At 40.4% G+C, this 15,018-nt stretch overlaps 1 protein-coding gene across 7 annotated transcripts in view; it reads left to right on the forward strand.

The window, feature by feature from the left end:
- LOC123974459 (gamma-aminobutyric acid receptor subunit beta-3-like) overlaps positions 1-14,395 on the forward strand; it is a 63,023-nt gene extending 48,628 nt beyond the window's left edge. For 3 of the 7 annotated variants that reach the window (XM_046055218.1, XM_046055199.1, XM_046055183.1), the window contains 4 exons: positions 2,692-2,844; positions 9,925-10,172; positions 10,744-10,812; positions 12,883-14,393. In XM_046055218.1, the coding sequence (XP_045911174.1) occupies positions 2,692-2,844; positions 9,925-10,172; positions 10,744-10,812; positions 12,883-13,254 (842 nt within the window). In that variant the 3' untranslated portion in view covers positions 13,255-14,393. Of the gene's footprint in view, positions 1-2,691; positions 2,845-9,924; positions 10,173-10,743; positions 10,813-12,882 lie in introns of all 7 variants that reach the window. The other 4 variants (XM_046055165.1, XM_046055208.1, XM_046055175.1 and 1 more) reach the window with 4 other exon arrangements.
- The last annotated feature ends 623 nt before the right edge of the window (positions 14,396-15,018 follow it).

Consider the following 15,018-nt stretch of genomic DNA (forward strand, 5'->3'; position numbering starts at 1 on the left):
AGGGAACATAGTGGGGAAATATCGGTGGATGTGCTATCGTGAACAGGGCTTTTTAACCTGTAACCCCAAAAAGTACAGTTAGCTAATAGGCCTACTACTTTGCCTTAGACATAAGGCTCAGTTAGGTTACTACTGTAGGTAGTAAAATCTTTAGAAATTAAAACAAGAAACCCTAATTGTAGCTAAATACCTTGGAATCTAAAAGCTGACTGCAACAGCCCTGCCATGAGGGTGACAAAAGACACAAAAAGAAAGACAGCAGACCTCCTACTCTCTAGAGCTCCCGTCTACCCAACCGCCCTCCCAGACTCTATTGTTATACTGTCATCCACTCAACTTTGATAATCATCTCTACATCCCGTCTCCTCTTCTTCCTCTCTCTCCTCTTCGGCCTCACACATGGTGTTCCTCCCACTCGCGCATGTTGTTTGGTATCGCAGTTACAGCCAGTACAGTTCTACACCCACACGAAACTGAACCTCAGCCTCCTCTTTTCTTAAACCACTTCCGCATCTGCTAGTGCGAAGATACTCTGTTCCGATTTAGGCTGGAGGAGCTACCATTAAGGATGCATCAAAAGAAGTGAATGGGATATTTTAAGCCCTGTGACAGTCTGTTCTCACACTTGCACGGTAATCAAGTGCATGTTGAGTGTGTATTGACTTTGTTCACAACTGCCAGACTGTTCCTCATGGGTTAAGGAGGATTCAAGAGATAAAAAAACTTACGAAACTGTACAAAACAACATGACAGGTACCACTTAATTTGTACCTTTGGTCAGTTTAAAAGCCCAGGTGTGTAATATTTAGGAGGATCTATGGACAGAAATCAATAGGCTATACAAAACAGCGGTGTATAAAGACATTACATAATGAACCGTTATGTTTTTATTACCTTAGAATGAGCCATTTCTCTCTACATACACTGCAGGTCCTCTTACATGGACGTTGCCATGTTGGGCTGCCATGTTTCTACAGTAGCCCAAACGGACAAAGTGTTCTACAGAGGTTGTTTCGTCACTACGTGGAATACGTACAAGAAGAAGAAGTAGTAGTATTAGCAGTAGTAGTAGTAGTCGTCTGGTTTATTAGAAGTAAGAAGAAAAGTGAAATATGGATAAAATGAGGCCCACACGTATAATTTAGCACAAGAGCCTGCAGAGTGTGTCGGCCACCGTAGATTCTCATACACTGCTGCACAGGGAGGGGTGAGCGGAATTCACAACCCTTACCACTAGATGCCACTAAAACACTGAACCTTTAAGTGATTTTTGCCACCTAAAAAAAACTTTAACCATGGAGCTAATCTATTAAAAATGGATTGTATAATATTACAATGATTTCAGTCCGAAAGTCATTCTCATGGCGTCACAAGAATCATCTGGGAACCGCGGATGTCTGCACAAAATTGTGTGCCAATGCATAAAGTAGATGTTGAGAAATGTCATGGGATAAGGGAAAACAGTGACCTGCTGGTGGCCCTGGAGAAAAGTGAGAGGATCGCCAACTTCATCTTCTGGGCACCATGAATGTCCAAAGTACAACAGTACATTTCAGTGCAACCCTTGACACATTTTTTTTGACCACTTCAAAAATATTTTTGGTGTCTTATAAGTCCAAGTGGAACTGTGTGTGCATGACATAATACATAACATAACTAAAAAAATTCCAATTTAAACCCATATATTTGCTCAGGTTAAATGTCAATTATATCAGTCAGTAATCATACTAGATAATAACATTTGATGAACAGGCCTGCCCTTTGGAATAACTGTTGGGATTTTATTGCAATCTAACATACAGTAGGCACAGAATCTTAATGAGATTGTGTGTTTATTCAGAGTGACTATCCACTCAACTCTGCATGCAAGTGGGCAGTCGACCCACGCTCGCCACAAGTAGCTTTGGCTGAAACCCACAGATTGTAAAATTAAAGTATAATGGCCCCCCCTACTCCTCCAATATAAAACAAAAATGGAAAAGCTAAGAATAGTGGGAGCAACGAGCCATAGATTCAATCCATAAAGAGGCATACGCTGGGAGATTGATGAGAAATCATGCATCACCCTTATATCAGAATGTCATGCACACGCACGCACGTGTACTGTTTATATTCCAGGTCATGGAAAAGTAATGACAGATGTGCTCTCCTCGCAGTAGCGAGAAAGCTATTATTCCTGTGGCAATGCTGAATGCCTCAGAAGCGTCATATGAATTATGCAGGTGGATGAGACGTGGGGAACTGATAAAACGTTTCAAGTTCAGATTTTCAGCACCATCCAGAATGTTGTCACATCATCACGTAACAGGGCTACGGTTCTGTGTGTGTGTGAGCTGGTGTGTGTGTGTGTGTGTGTGTGTGTGTTTGTGTGTGTGTGTGTTTGTGCTAGTGAAGGGGGTACTAGTTACCATGGCAATAACTCTAACCAATGCTGTCGGGGTTGCCATGGCAACTGAAACAAAAACACAAGGTGTCTCTGTGTGCTCCCGTTTTTATGGTCAACATTTTAATGTTTTAAATTAACTTTGTATTTATTTTTATGTACCATACCATAAGGAATTTTGAAAAAAATAAAATAAAATAACACAATCAGGAACTTTGCTTTAATGGGTATCTGACCATGAAAAAAAAAAAATTCTAAACTAAAAGACTTAAATGCACTGCTTCTATCTCTGTCTCCTCTTCCCTTAGGTGCCTACCCTCGACTGTCTCTGAGCTTTAAGCTGAAGAGGAACATTGGCTACTTCATCCTGCAGACGTACATGCCATCGATCCTGATTACCATCCTCTCCTGGGTCTCCTTCTGGATAAACTATGATGCGTCAGCAGCCAGAGTGGCTCTAGGTAAGAAGCAGTGGCTCTTAAGGGGCATATATTTGGCTTTCTCTGATGAGACCAGGGACCAAAGTGAGCCACTACCTCCCCGATGGATTCTCAAAATTGACGAACACGGTGAGAGACCAAACTCATACTGTCGTGGTATTAGTGGAAGCTTTAGGGAACAGCTTGGAAATTTGAGGGCCAAATGGAAATAGATTTGAAGAACATTTCTGTTATGTCTGCAGTAGTGGGGGGGTATTAGGTAATATTGCGACCAGTATGTAAACATGTTTTTGTCCGCTGTGCCTTTCCGTAGGGCAAACATGAATACACAACCTTGACTCGGACCAAAGTAGGTCAGACCTTGTGTCTGCAGCTGTTGTGGTCACTGAGAGGCCTCCAGGAGCTATAAAAACATCACCTCTCTAATGATCATAATTTCACTTCTTATTGAAGAGTGCTTGTGTGGGTGCAAAGGGCCCACTCACTGTGGGGCTCCTGTGTGCTGTAAACAAGTGGCAGTGATGAGAAGCAGCAGGTCGCTGGTTTGTAATCACTGATTCCTCACAGGACTCTGCTGCACAGTTTTGTCAAGATGACATATGAGGAGTCAGGCAGGGAAAATGTAATACAAATATAATATGGAGGTTGTCAAGACAAGAGCTAAAAATACAATTCGGACAATAGTCTTCGGCAGTCAACAGTAAACTGGCAATTGATTGTTCACTAAACGCCTCCCCTCAACAGCAGTTTCTTAATAAGGGGGTGTGGGATTTATCAAGTGGTGAAATATAGGATTTTCAGAAGTTACGTATCTAGTTGTTTTCAGTGCTGCGCTCCACTCACAGGCGTTTTAGGAGCAACATGTTTGTGTTTCTGCACCCGAAGTGAGCTTTGTTTTCAGTAATATTTGAATATATTTGAATAATAAATATGTTGTCATTGCTGAAGATGCTGTAGAAGTATAGGAACTTACATAATGAGCTACGCCAAATTCCATCAAATTGATTTCTTTTTATTATACCCTCTGTGTGTGGACAAAAAAACTAAGCTGGTCATCTCACATGCCCAGTAGGGCTGCAACAAACAATTATTTTCATTATCAAATAATCTGCCGATTATTTTCTGGATTAATCATTCTATAAAATGTCTAGTGACGTCTTCAAATTGCTTCTTTTGTCCAACCAACAGTCCAAAATCCAAAGACTCTTCATTTAGTGTTATAAATGACAAAGAATAGCAGCAAATCCTCACATTAAAGAAGATGAAACTAGCAAATGTTTGACATTTTTATACGATTCATTAATTTTTCGATCGACTAATCGATTAATCAACTAATCGTTGCAGCTCTAATGCCCTGATTTCTTTGAGAGTTTGACCATCAAAGCAAAAGGGGCCCTAGAAGACCCAGATTCACAGTGTTTCCGCTGGTTTGTGTTCATTTGAATGTGGGTATTTAATGAATAGTCTGCTGTATGGACATGATACATGCTTCAGACTGTCGCCAATATGGGCCGAGCAGCAAATCTTTACCCCGGGGTCGCCCTAAGAGTGCCAATTGATTGCTGCTTTGGTCTTTAGATCATCTTTATATGGATAGATAATGGAACAGTGATGACCTTAGCGCGTCATGATGCTTTTTGGAAAACACGCTTCGATCCATTACCTGTTATACGGCTGGTTAGAGACTGGAATGGATATCTGAAGAGTGTGTGTTTGTGCATGTGTGTGCACAGATCTGTTTGATTGCGTACTTGAACTGGCTTTCTTTCCTTAAGGCATGTATGCAATATCCGGTCATTACTGTACGCCTGTGAGTGTATGTCTACTTCAGGTTTGTGTGTGTGTGAGGAAATGTGGATGTGTTAAATCCTGCTAGCTGCAATATCCGGCGTGTGTCTCCTCAGCTGAGAGAGGCAACCGGAGGTCCATTCACTTCTATCCTGATGGATCATTACGAGCTTTCAGCAGGTATCTTGATGCGTGCGTGTGTGTGTATGTGGGCATTCGTGTGTGTGCCAACCTGCCAGTAAGAGCAGTGTAACGATCAAGGAGAAATCAATTCAAGGAGGCAGCAGGCAAACAATTGAATTGTTTGAAGGAGAATCTCATTTTCCTGAGCAATTCCAAAGGATTGCAAAGTTACAAATGACCCGCTCGCACCCTAATCTGGTTGCAACCCTTTTCCCACAGTCCTGCCCTTCATTCATAATCATATTATATGAACAGTGAAGGTGTGGGCATTAGCTGTAATTGTTCTGGAAGCACTTTTAGTGTAATGGTAGACACACAAGTTAAGTTCACTGTATATTCTTCCAGACCTTGGCAACCTCATTTTTTCTCTTGAAACACATGCTAACTCGATAGCTGACAATTTGCGCTGTCGGCAAGTGATGTGTGAAGTGTTCTACACTGCTTTGATTTACCGCCCATGCCTGTATTCTCGCGGTTAACATTAATTGCTGCTTCTAGCGCTTTGTTGCATCCTACATGATACCTTTTCCTTTTTAAAATGTTGAGCTGTGTTGCTAATGGCCTATTGGCTTGTGATTAGAGGAGGCTTGATTGCGGTGCGCCTTTGTTCCAGCTGTTAGGGTGGAAAAGAGACTCGGGGACATGTAACAAAGGAATAGGGCAGCAAAGAGGAAGACCATGGCTAAACGATGGTGAGATCTGGGGGAGGGCGGCGGGATAAGGAATAAATGAAGAGGGAGAGGGGGAGAGATTGAGGCAAGGGGAGTGACAAGGGGAAGAAACAGAGAAAAATGGGAGAGGGGTTGACAGAGATAGAAAGAGACAGAGAGTGAGAGAAACCCTATAAAACTATATTTCTCCCAGGAGAGTGTAACAGCGTGATGAAAAAGAAAGGGAGGGCCATGGGCGCGTGGCCCCTTGATTAAATTGTCCAAGCACCGGGAGGGAGCTAAAGGGGAGGGAAAGGCGGCGGAATGGAGGGAGGAAGTGAAGGACAGAGAGTAATGGCGCAGTGGAGAGAACACCTATAAAGAACAAGGCTGTCGTTAAGCAAAAAAAAAAAAAAAAACAGAAAGATTGCACCATCCAGTAGGGGCAGAGACACAGAGCACGTGCAGGCGAGCTCACTTACATTCACACCTGCTTTTCACACAGCGTCTTTGATGACACACATACACACGCACGTGCATACACACACACACACACACACACACTAGTGGTGTTAGCCTTGTAATGTGCCAATAAATCACACTAAGGGATAGATTGACCTTAGCTATTCTGCTCCCTCCTCCCAACCCCCTGACTGTTCCTTGTCTCTTCACTGTAGTTTATGACACACACACACACACACACACACAAACACACACTCCAAAAGCCTTGTTCGTGTGCATTATACTACTGATAGGCTCCATTTATTACAGGTGGATAAAGTAGTAAAGATATATCTGCCATATATCTCTAATTAGATAAGATATAGCGTTATTGCCTTGCAGGTCAGGGTTTGCATGATTACGATTGAGAGTTATGTTTATTTGCTGCAACTTGCGTGACATGTTTGGCGGCTTACATGGTAGGATAGCTGCAAAACACAACTGAATACAGAAGCACGCTGCAAAAACACATGACTGAATACAGACATGCTGCTTGCCACACCGAGGACTATGGAAAAAAAGTTACAAAACACTGTAACTCAATTTTGATTGCGTTTTCTGTTTTTGCAGCACTTTTCTGTGTTTTTCAGCTCCGAAGCCCATCATTGAGATGTATCAAACCTCCGAGCCAATTAACTTCCCACTCATCCATTTGTTTATAATCTTACAAGAGTCTCAATCAGTGTCTGTCTCTTTCCATCGTGCTGAAATACACAAAGTGCAAATGTGCCTTTACTGTGAGATGGTAAATAACCAGCCCACTTGCTACCCTTCGTGGTTAAGGTTACTAAAAGCTTGGGGCAAGATACATGTAGCACTATTCTAATGAGTTATTTCTGCTTGATGACCAAGGGGGAAGTTGAAGGTTTCAAGGTAGACCTTTGAATTTCAATGAAGCACAGGTTGTGCGCTCGACTACCAGTATGCGCATGTTCATGCAAGTGAAATAAGATCGCACATGAAAATGATCAGGAAGTTGCTCAGACAAAATATCTTTTTTTTCTCCCCTCACTGTCTCTTCAACAAGGCAAGAGCATCATAATATTTTTCCCCACTCGGTCCATCCTGCTTCTAAGTAGTGGTGGAAATCGCCACAGAACAAACATGTTTTCTATAAAAATATCCTTGTTTCTATAGTAACACGAAAGGCAGTTGGAGTTTTCTCCAGCGTGACCTTCATGTTAGTGAGGAGATAGCAGCACCTACTTAGAATGTTTGGGTGCTCCTTTAAGACAGGCTCATGCTCTAACAGGTCTAGACTAATTAAGCATAACATTTACCATCCCAGATAGATTGGTAATGAGGAAGCCTTGGAGAAAAATGTTAGATTCACATTTTATCTTTTAAATGATGCTGTTAGAATTTGCTGTACGTTTGTTTAAAAGCCTCAGTTGGTTAGAGGATGCAAGAGTTAGATAGGATATGTAACACAATGTAAGTATATCATACTAATATTTATCACAGTTGTAATGCCATCACGACTGGTGCAGATCCTCATCCTAACTAAGGCATCAACTAACGATTATTTTCCTTATCAATAAATCTCTAAAAGATACATTTTTTTCCCCGATTAGTTGTTAGGCCAGAAAATTGTGAAAAATGTCCATCAGTGTTTCCCAAAGCCCAAGGTGAAGCTGGAATCAGAGAATTAGCACGTTTTTTTCTTTCAAAATAGACTCAGAGGGATTATTTGATTATCAAAACAGATGTTAGATTAATGTAATAGTTGACAACGAATCAATAAATCGACTAGTCGTTGCCATAGCTGTCAACATTGGGATTTGAAAATAAGGGAAATTTTCAGGCGATTTCAGGTGATTACAATGTTGCTCATCATTGAGTACGGGTAACCTCCATCCATTTGGTGAGATACTTGCACAGAATTTTTGCCTTTTTGGGAGGTACTCCTTTCCTTCAACATTTGTCCATCCTTGAATCCTACTGTTCTTATTCTTAGACTCTCTCCTTCCTCTTCTTCTTGTTTAATTGGCAGGTACCGTTAGTAAATGAGTAAATGACTTCCTTCCTGTCACTAGATGTTACAGCTAATGTTCTACATACAGGCACCTGCTATACCGGAGGGAGGGGGTGAGGGTGGGGGGTGACAGCGGGAGAGAATGGTCAAATATGGGAGAATCCTGGAAAAATGGGAGAATTGACAGCTGCAGCTCTAATCCTAACTTTAAAAGCCCAGAAAACCTATTTTCACAAACACAACTTTTTACTGTGAGTGATGTGGATCTACATGAATTCAAAATTACAACAGTTTTGTTTATTTCCATTGTACATTCGACTGTACATTGAGGGGAGTTGCACTTGAATATTGTTGAATTACATTCAATGACAATAAAGCTTTCGGATTCAGATTGACACAGAGCAATGTTAACATTCATTTGGAGTCATGTTTAAAGAAGTCCACCCGACTATTTGTCTAATATTGACTCCCCTCCTCGCTCCAGTCTCCAACTCTTAAGAGCGCTGCACCATGTTCACCAGCTAGTCGCTAACTTAGTCTTTCTGCCATCCATTTGGTTCTAGTTAAGGAGTGTCGCAATACTGTTTGATGAAAACAGCTGGAGGATGAATCAAAACCGTGGAGTTGTGGGCCATAAAACCAAAAGAATGTCCTTAAAGAGGTGGTATTATGGTTTTTGGCTCCTTTATTGAGTTATATATCTTTTTTGTGCATGTGCTAGGTTTGCAAAGTGAAAAAGCCCAAAGTCCACCCCAAAGGGAGTTCTCATCTTCCACAGAAAACACTGCTCTGAACTGCCTGAAAACAGCTCATTTGTATTCCAGCCTTTACTTCCCTTTCTTGTGATGTCACAATGAAAATACGTGTCATAATGCTTGCTGAGCGACTAGTCCGACACGCCCTGAAAAACACCGGTAGAAAAACACTCTGCAGCGTACCTCTTCTCTCCCTTCCAAACACTAGCTACCCTCCAAGCAGTCTTTAACTGCCTTTTTGTTGTTGGAGCCAGAAATCAGATTAATTTAATGTACAACTTCATGGATAAAAAGTACAAAATCAGTTTTGTTTTTTTTTGCGCTGAATTTACATTTATGAATGTGAAATCTTGCCAAAAGAATTAATACATTTTTAATGAAGAAAATCTTTTCTTTACTTTGACTTCTATAAAAGCAAAATACAACATTCTTCCACAATAAGGCTAAGTCTTTATAAAGATGGTCAATGATGAATCTGCTGAGGTTTTGCCAAAATGTTCTGGTGTGTGAGCAATACCAAAAGAGGTGCAAAACAGTTTCTGGGTGGTCTTCTACCCTCCAAGTGGTCAATGGACATGAAGTTGTTACTGTGATGTAGAGACGGAGCTCAGTTAAAACTTTATGGATGAAAGATACTTTTGTTACAGATTAATAACTCACCACTCGGAAACTCTTGCTCCGCCTTTCTCTGCTTCTGATTAGCTAGTAGTCCTTAACTAGGAACTGTGCATGTGCAACTCCCAACAAAGATCATTTAGAGATAAGTGCAGTATGACAAAAAATATGGTGTTTTTTGAAAATTAAACCATGTAAACCTGTTCTGGTACAACCCCTAAATAGGATTTTGAACCTGAAAATGAACATAATACCACCTCTTAAAAAACACTAAAACGCTCTGTCGAGCTGATGGGAATTGCAGAGTCAGGTGATAATTCTCCTGGGGAGTGTTATTGATTAGTGCAGCTTTAAACTAATTACTTAACCCTATATTAATTGATTAATTTCCTGTTGATTGATGTTACGTATTTTATAGACTGAGCACTTCCTGACTTCTAAATATGTTTTGAAATGACTAATTTGGATGCTTTATATGCCTAATAATAGTGTACATATTTTCATTGTAATTCTCGTTAAACCCTCATAAAAGAAAGTCCTTTTGACTCATGACGGCTTCAGCTCCTGTGGTTATTTTATGCTCTATGGTAGTAATGACGCTTATAAGGCTAAACATAATTTTTCCTTATCAAAGGGATCACCACGGTGCTGACAATGACCACTATCAACACCCACCTGAGAGAGACGCTACCCAAGATCCCCTACGTCAAGGCCATCGACATGTACCTGATGGGCTGCTTCGTCATGGTCTTCCTGGCCCTGCTAGAGTACGCCTTTGTCAATTACATCTTCTTTGGAAGGGGCCCTCAAATGCAAAAGAAGCTAGCGGAGAAGGCAGAGAAGGCCAACAATGAGAAGGCAGCCAAGTACGACGCTGCGAGGGTGAGTTGGGCATTGTTGACTGGACGTTTTTGACATCACATCTGGACTGACGGAAATGATCAGTGGATAAATGGGTTGAAGATTGAATTAAAAAGTACATCAATAAATGAATTGCGCAGTACGTGTAGGATCAAGGTGAACCTACACATACATTCTGTATACATGCATACATTCAGTTGTTGTTCCTTTTTTACCCAACTGATAGAAGTCAGTGGTCTGTGTGACCAGATAGGTGTGCTATACCGTAATCTGGTGTGAATATTTGCTTATTTCCACAGAAAATGCTGCAGGACAGTATGTAGAAAAGACAGTCTGAGTGGACAGTCTCAAATTTTTCAACATGAAAACAGCCTCGACACTGCAGTAATTCTAAAACTTTTTTGTCAGCTTTTGATAAAAAAGCAGCAAAAGGAAAATATTCTGCATAATCGAACTGTATTACATTCTCACATTATTCATAGGCATCTGTATCCCCGGTGGAGGCTTTAGTAGCCCAAATATGAATTTAAAAAAACAAACAATTTTCAGGTATTTGTTCCCCACATGTGGCTGAATATTTTCATCTTCTCAGGAGGCAGGTAGTAGGACCGCATCCCTAAAACGGTCCAATCAGGTTAAAGGTCTTCGCCACTCACGCTCGGTGAGTTGTTTGTTCAGTGAGACTCTTCAATATCCTTGAGTCAACTCTGCCATTGCCATCAGCTGACATGGATGTTTTTATTTATTTTCTTTTGCCTTAATGCAAAATATCTCCACATCCATGGAATGAATCAAGTGACAACAGACATCTTCATGACACTTCGACTTTTTCATTGCAGTCTTTTCTACATCGAAACGATGGTCATGCTCGATCTTACATTGTAAAATTGGTGTTTCAGATATGAACCCGTTTCTCCTTTCAGAGGTCATCCTGAATGCATGCCGTCTGTGTATCTTTACTCATTGGAATCATCATGGAAAGTCACATTTCTCGCAGCAAGTGACATTGCGCATGTCAGGGTGCAGTGAAGCAGTGTGACATTCAGTGTGTAGTCACTGCTGAGGTCCCCCATCTTGCATATTCGCTGCATTAGTGGTGCAGTCAGGATTATTTTAGTTTGAAAAGTGTAAGAAAGTATGAAAATGTATGCATTGTTGATTAGTACTTCATAGCCAGCCACTTTGAAAACAGCTAAATTTTAGGCAAGTTTATCATGTGTGAGTGACATTTCTCCAGAAATGTGGATATATTGTAGTATTTTGAAATGAAACGCATTTCAGTTCCATGGTTGAAAAAGCATGTCTAAAACTTACCTTACTTAAGTTAGGGGATCTTCCTTCTAAAGTTGTGTTTAGACGGAACAGAAAGCATAATTTAGAAAATGTTTCAGCTTAACCCATGGATTATTTCAATTCTGAGAGGAAAAGAGAGAGAGAGACTAGAAAGAACAGAAAGAACTCGAGTTTCTGGTGAGTTCTGAGACCAGAACTGAACGGTGACCCCACACGGTTGGTTACAAGCTAGCTTACAGCTATTATCTCTACATTGGCATTTTGGGGTGCCTAAACACTGACACAAACTGTGCAAACAATCCAGCTGTCAAATTTGCACAAATAAGAAAAAAATGATTTGTTTCTGTCTGAACACACCTTAGTTAAGAACCTTTTGACCTATGCAAACACTGAAACTTGAAATGCGGGACTTCCACAGTTACTACATTTGCATGAATGATCGCCATCGCCCATTATTGTTGATTTGTTTTGTGGTGCACACACCATAGGCATGGAGTTTCTAAGTATTTCATTAAATTGATGAAAGTGATGATGTGGGCTTGTATTGCTTCAGTTGCGGAAAAACACATTCTTCATGTGCTTCAGCAGGAAGGTCAACAGGTTCACAAGTCCAATCAGCAGACATTTTGATTGGTTTGCTATTACCTTCTCTTTGCTCTTTCTCCCTGCCCCTTCCATTTCAGATAGTTTTAATCAATCATAATTTAAAAAAAAGTATTTCTCTGACATTTCTTTGATTATTTGTATCAGTGGAAACTCTGATGACCATCTTGAACGGTCATCTGGATGCTAAGAATGGCTGCCATTGTAAAATGCCATTGACGCAATGACAGCATGAAACCCAAGCTGTGCCTGAAACTGCTCCCTACTCCACTCCCTTCATGTTCCACGGAGACGACAGTTTTCATTACATTGTATGAATTTTTTTGAGGTAATTACAAAGGGCATCAATTTCACATTTCAAATTGAACACGCACAAAGGGGAAGTTTTAGTTAGAGTTGCAATTTGTAGTGCCGACTTGTTGCCATGGCAAAAACATGACATGACATTCATGGACAGAGTATGAGACAATGGGCCCCTGACACCCCCACCCCTCCTAAATAGGAGCAAGACACCCAGACTGAGATACAAAATGGCTACCAACAACACTGATGTATTTGTAGTCGTTTTGCATCTCTTTGTGGTTGTTTGAGTCTCTTTGTAGTCATTTTCTGTCTGTTGTTGTTTGCATCTCTTTGTAGTCACTTTGGGTCTCTTTGTGTCACTTTGTAATCATTTTGCATCTCTTTGCAAACGGTTTGCAGTTGTTATGTATCTTTTGAATGCACTGTGCACCAAGGGAGAGTGCCTTAAAATCTCATGGAGTGTGCTCTCTAGCTGTTCCATTTATCTGCACATATGTTAGTAATTAGTTTTCAAATTTTTTTATGCATTCAGGCGGAACCGCAAAGCCACGGGAACATCCTGCTAACCACCCTGGAGATCCATAACGAAGTGGCGGGAGGCGAGATCACCACCAGCGTGGCGGACATTAGGAACTCTCAGTCCATGGTGCAGTTGGACAGCACGGCCTCGACGCACATCCAGTACCGCAAACAGAGTGGCGGGGTCGGCCCTCGCTCCGCCAGCCGCCACTCCCTGGACCGGTCCACCCAGATAAAACGCAGCCGTCTGCGGAGGCGGTCCTCGCAGCTCAAAATCAAAATCCCCGACCTAACGGATGTGAACGCCATCGACCGTTGGTCACGGATCATCTTTCCCTCCGTTTTCTCACTGTTCAACCTCATCTACTGGCTCTACTATGTCTGATTGGACTGTTTTGTTAAGATGTTAGTTGTTGTTTGTTTGATTCTTTTCCCATTTTGTTCTCTTTCTTCCTTTTTTCTGTTGCTTTTATACATGATGGAATATGTCGAGTTAAAGACTGCAACACTACAAGACAAAAAAAATTAAAAAAAACAGACTGAGAAAAGACTACTGAGTTTTGGACCAAGTTCTCGTCAAAATTGTTTTTATATTTGCAGTCTTTGAATCCTTAGTACCAAGTTCTTTTTATTTTCTAAAGTATGTACTGTAATTGGGACTTGTGATAGTCATTTCCCAACATTTGCCCTCTCAGTAATGTGTAAATAGAGAGATACGAAGCCAGCAATTGAATAACTAATACAGTATTTGCAAAAAAACAAACACAATAGCAGTTAACGCAAGATTTTTTCTAATTAACAAAATAATTAAGAAAACTTTATACTACACAGGTGGTCAGATAAATGCAGGCAATTCCTAAAAGTCCATTAAACAAAATAATGTATGTTTGAGTGGTACCCTATGCACTATTAATGCATGTAATGATCAGCCATAGTAGAAAAATAATGACTCCTTTTTTGCCTTGGGTTATTTCACAACTTTACAGAAGAAAATACTCTGATTATGTGTTTGTTTATAGTGTTGATAATTTACAGTATACTTGCTATTAACTATATCATGGCATTGATCTGGTAAACCTTTACCCAAACAATAATTTAAAGTTGAGGATTCTCTCCTCTGTTCAGGATGATTGTGACTCAGGTTCAGAGTTTTTTGCTATTTGGCATCTTTTTCTTGACAAAGAAAAGTGTCACTGAAATATCCTTTGTGGTCATTTGATAAGTGGAGGTGGGGGGAAAGCACAAATATGAATGAAACTGCCATTTTACCTACCTATTCTACCTTCTGGCAACATCGCTTCAAGTGATAGCATGACAGAATTGCACTCAAATTTATCAAACTTCTTCTAAAAACTGTCTTACTTTAATTTAAAACAACTGCCAAGGGCCTTTTGGGCAACATGGTTACTCAACCCATGAAATATTATGATATTTTTGTACTCTGTGTCTTCAGGTATTCATTTGATTTCCTAACCCATCTTGTTGAATTATTATTATTTTATTTTTCGCTCACACTAACTCTGTTGTGGTGATAGAGCCGAGGAATGAAATACATTTATTGTACATAAGTATGTACATATACATATGTGTGTGTGTGTGTGTGTGCGTGTATATATATGTATGTATATATATATATATATATATATATATATATATATATATACTGTGTACAGCCCAAAATGAAAATGATCAATTGTTGAGAATTTTGATTTGATTGTCATACTGGCTATTAACTGTCAGGCTATTTCGTGCAAAAAAAAAGAAAAAAGGACAAGGATTAAACAAATTAACCAACGGGTCAGTTTCAAGGATCAGTTTAGTTTTTGAGCGTGGGGCACTCTGAATGCATCTTCTCAAACATCCGATCCTGTTGAAGTTCCACACTGTATGTATGTTCACTCTGCATTTTAGAGTTACTGTATGCCCCGCCATACAGCAGCAGATGATGCAAATGGATTTCATTAATTCCGCAGACGGACTACAATAATCGGTCTGTCGACCTATAAGCACATACTAGCGCTGAATGTATCGGATCCATTCTTCAGGGAGAGGATAATGAGCCATGGTCATCATTTCTCTATCAGAATGTAACGCCCGTTCTGACGTTGCAAGTGTCGAAGAATGAGGGGGAAGGGATGGTGTTTTAAGA

The sequence above is a fragment of the Micropterus dolomieu genome, linkage group LG01, assembly GCF_021292245.1.
Source record: "Micropterus dolomieu isolate WLL.071019.BEF.003 ecotype Adirondacks linkage group LG01, ASM2129224v1, whole genome shotgun sequence".
NCBI classification, from domain to species: domain Eukaryota; kingdom Metazoa; phylum Chordata; class Actinopteri; order Centrarchiformes; family Centrarchidae; genus Micropterus; species Micropterus dolomieu.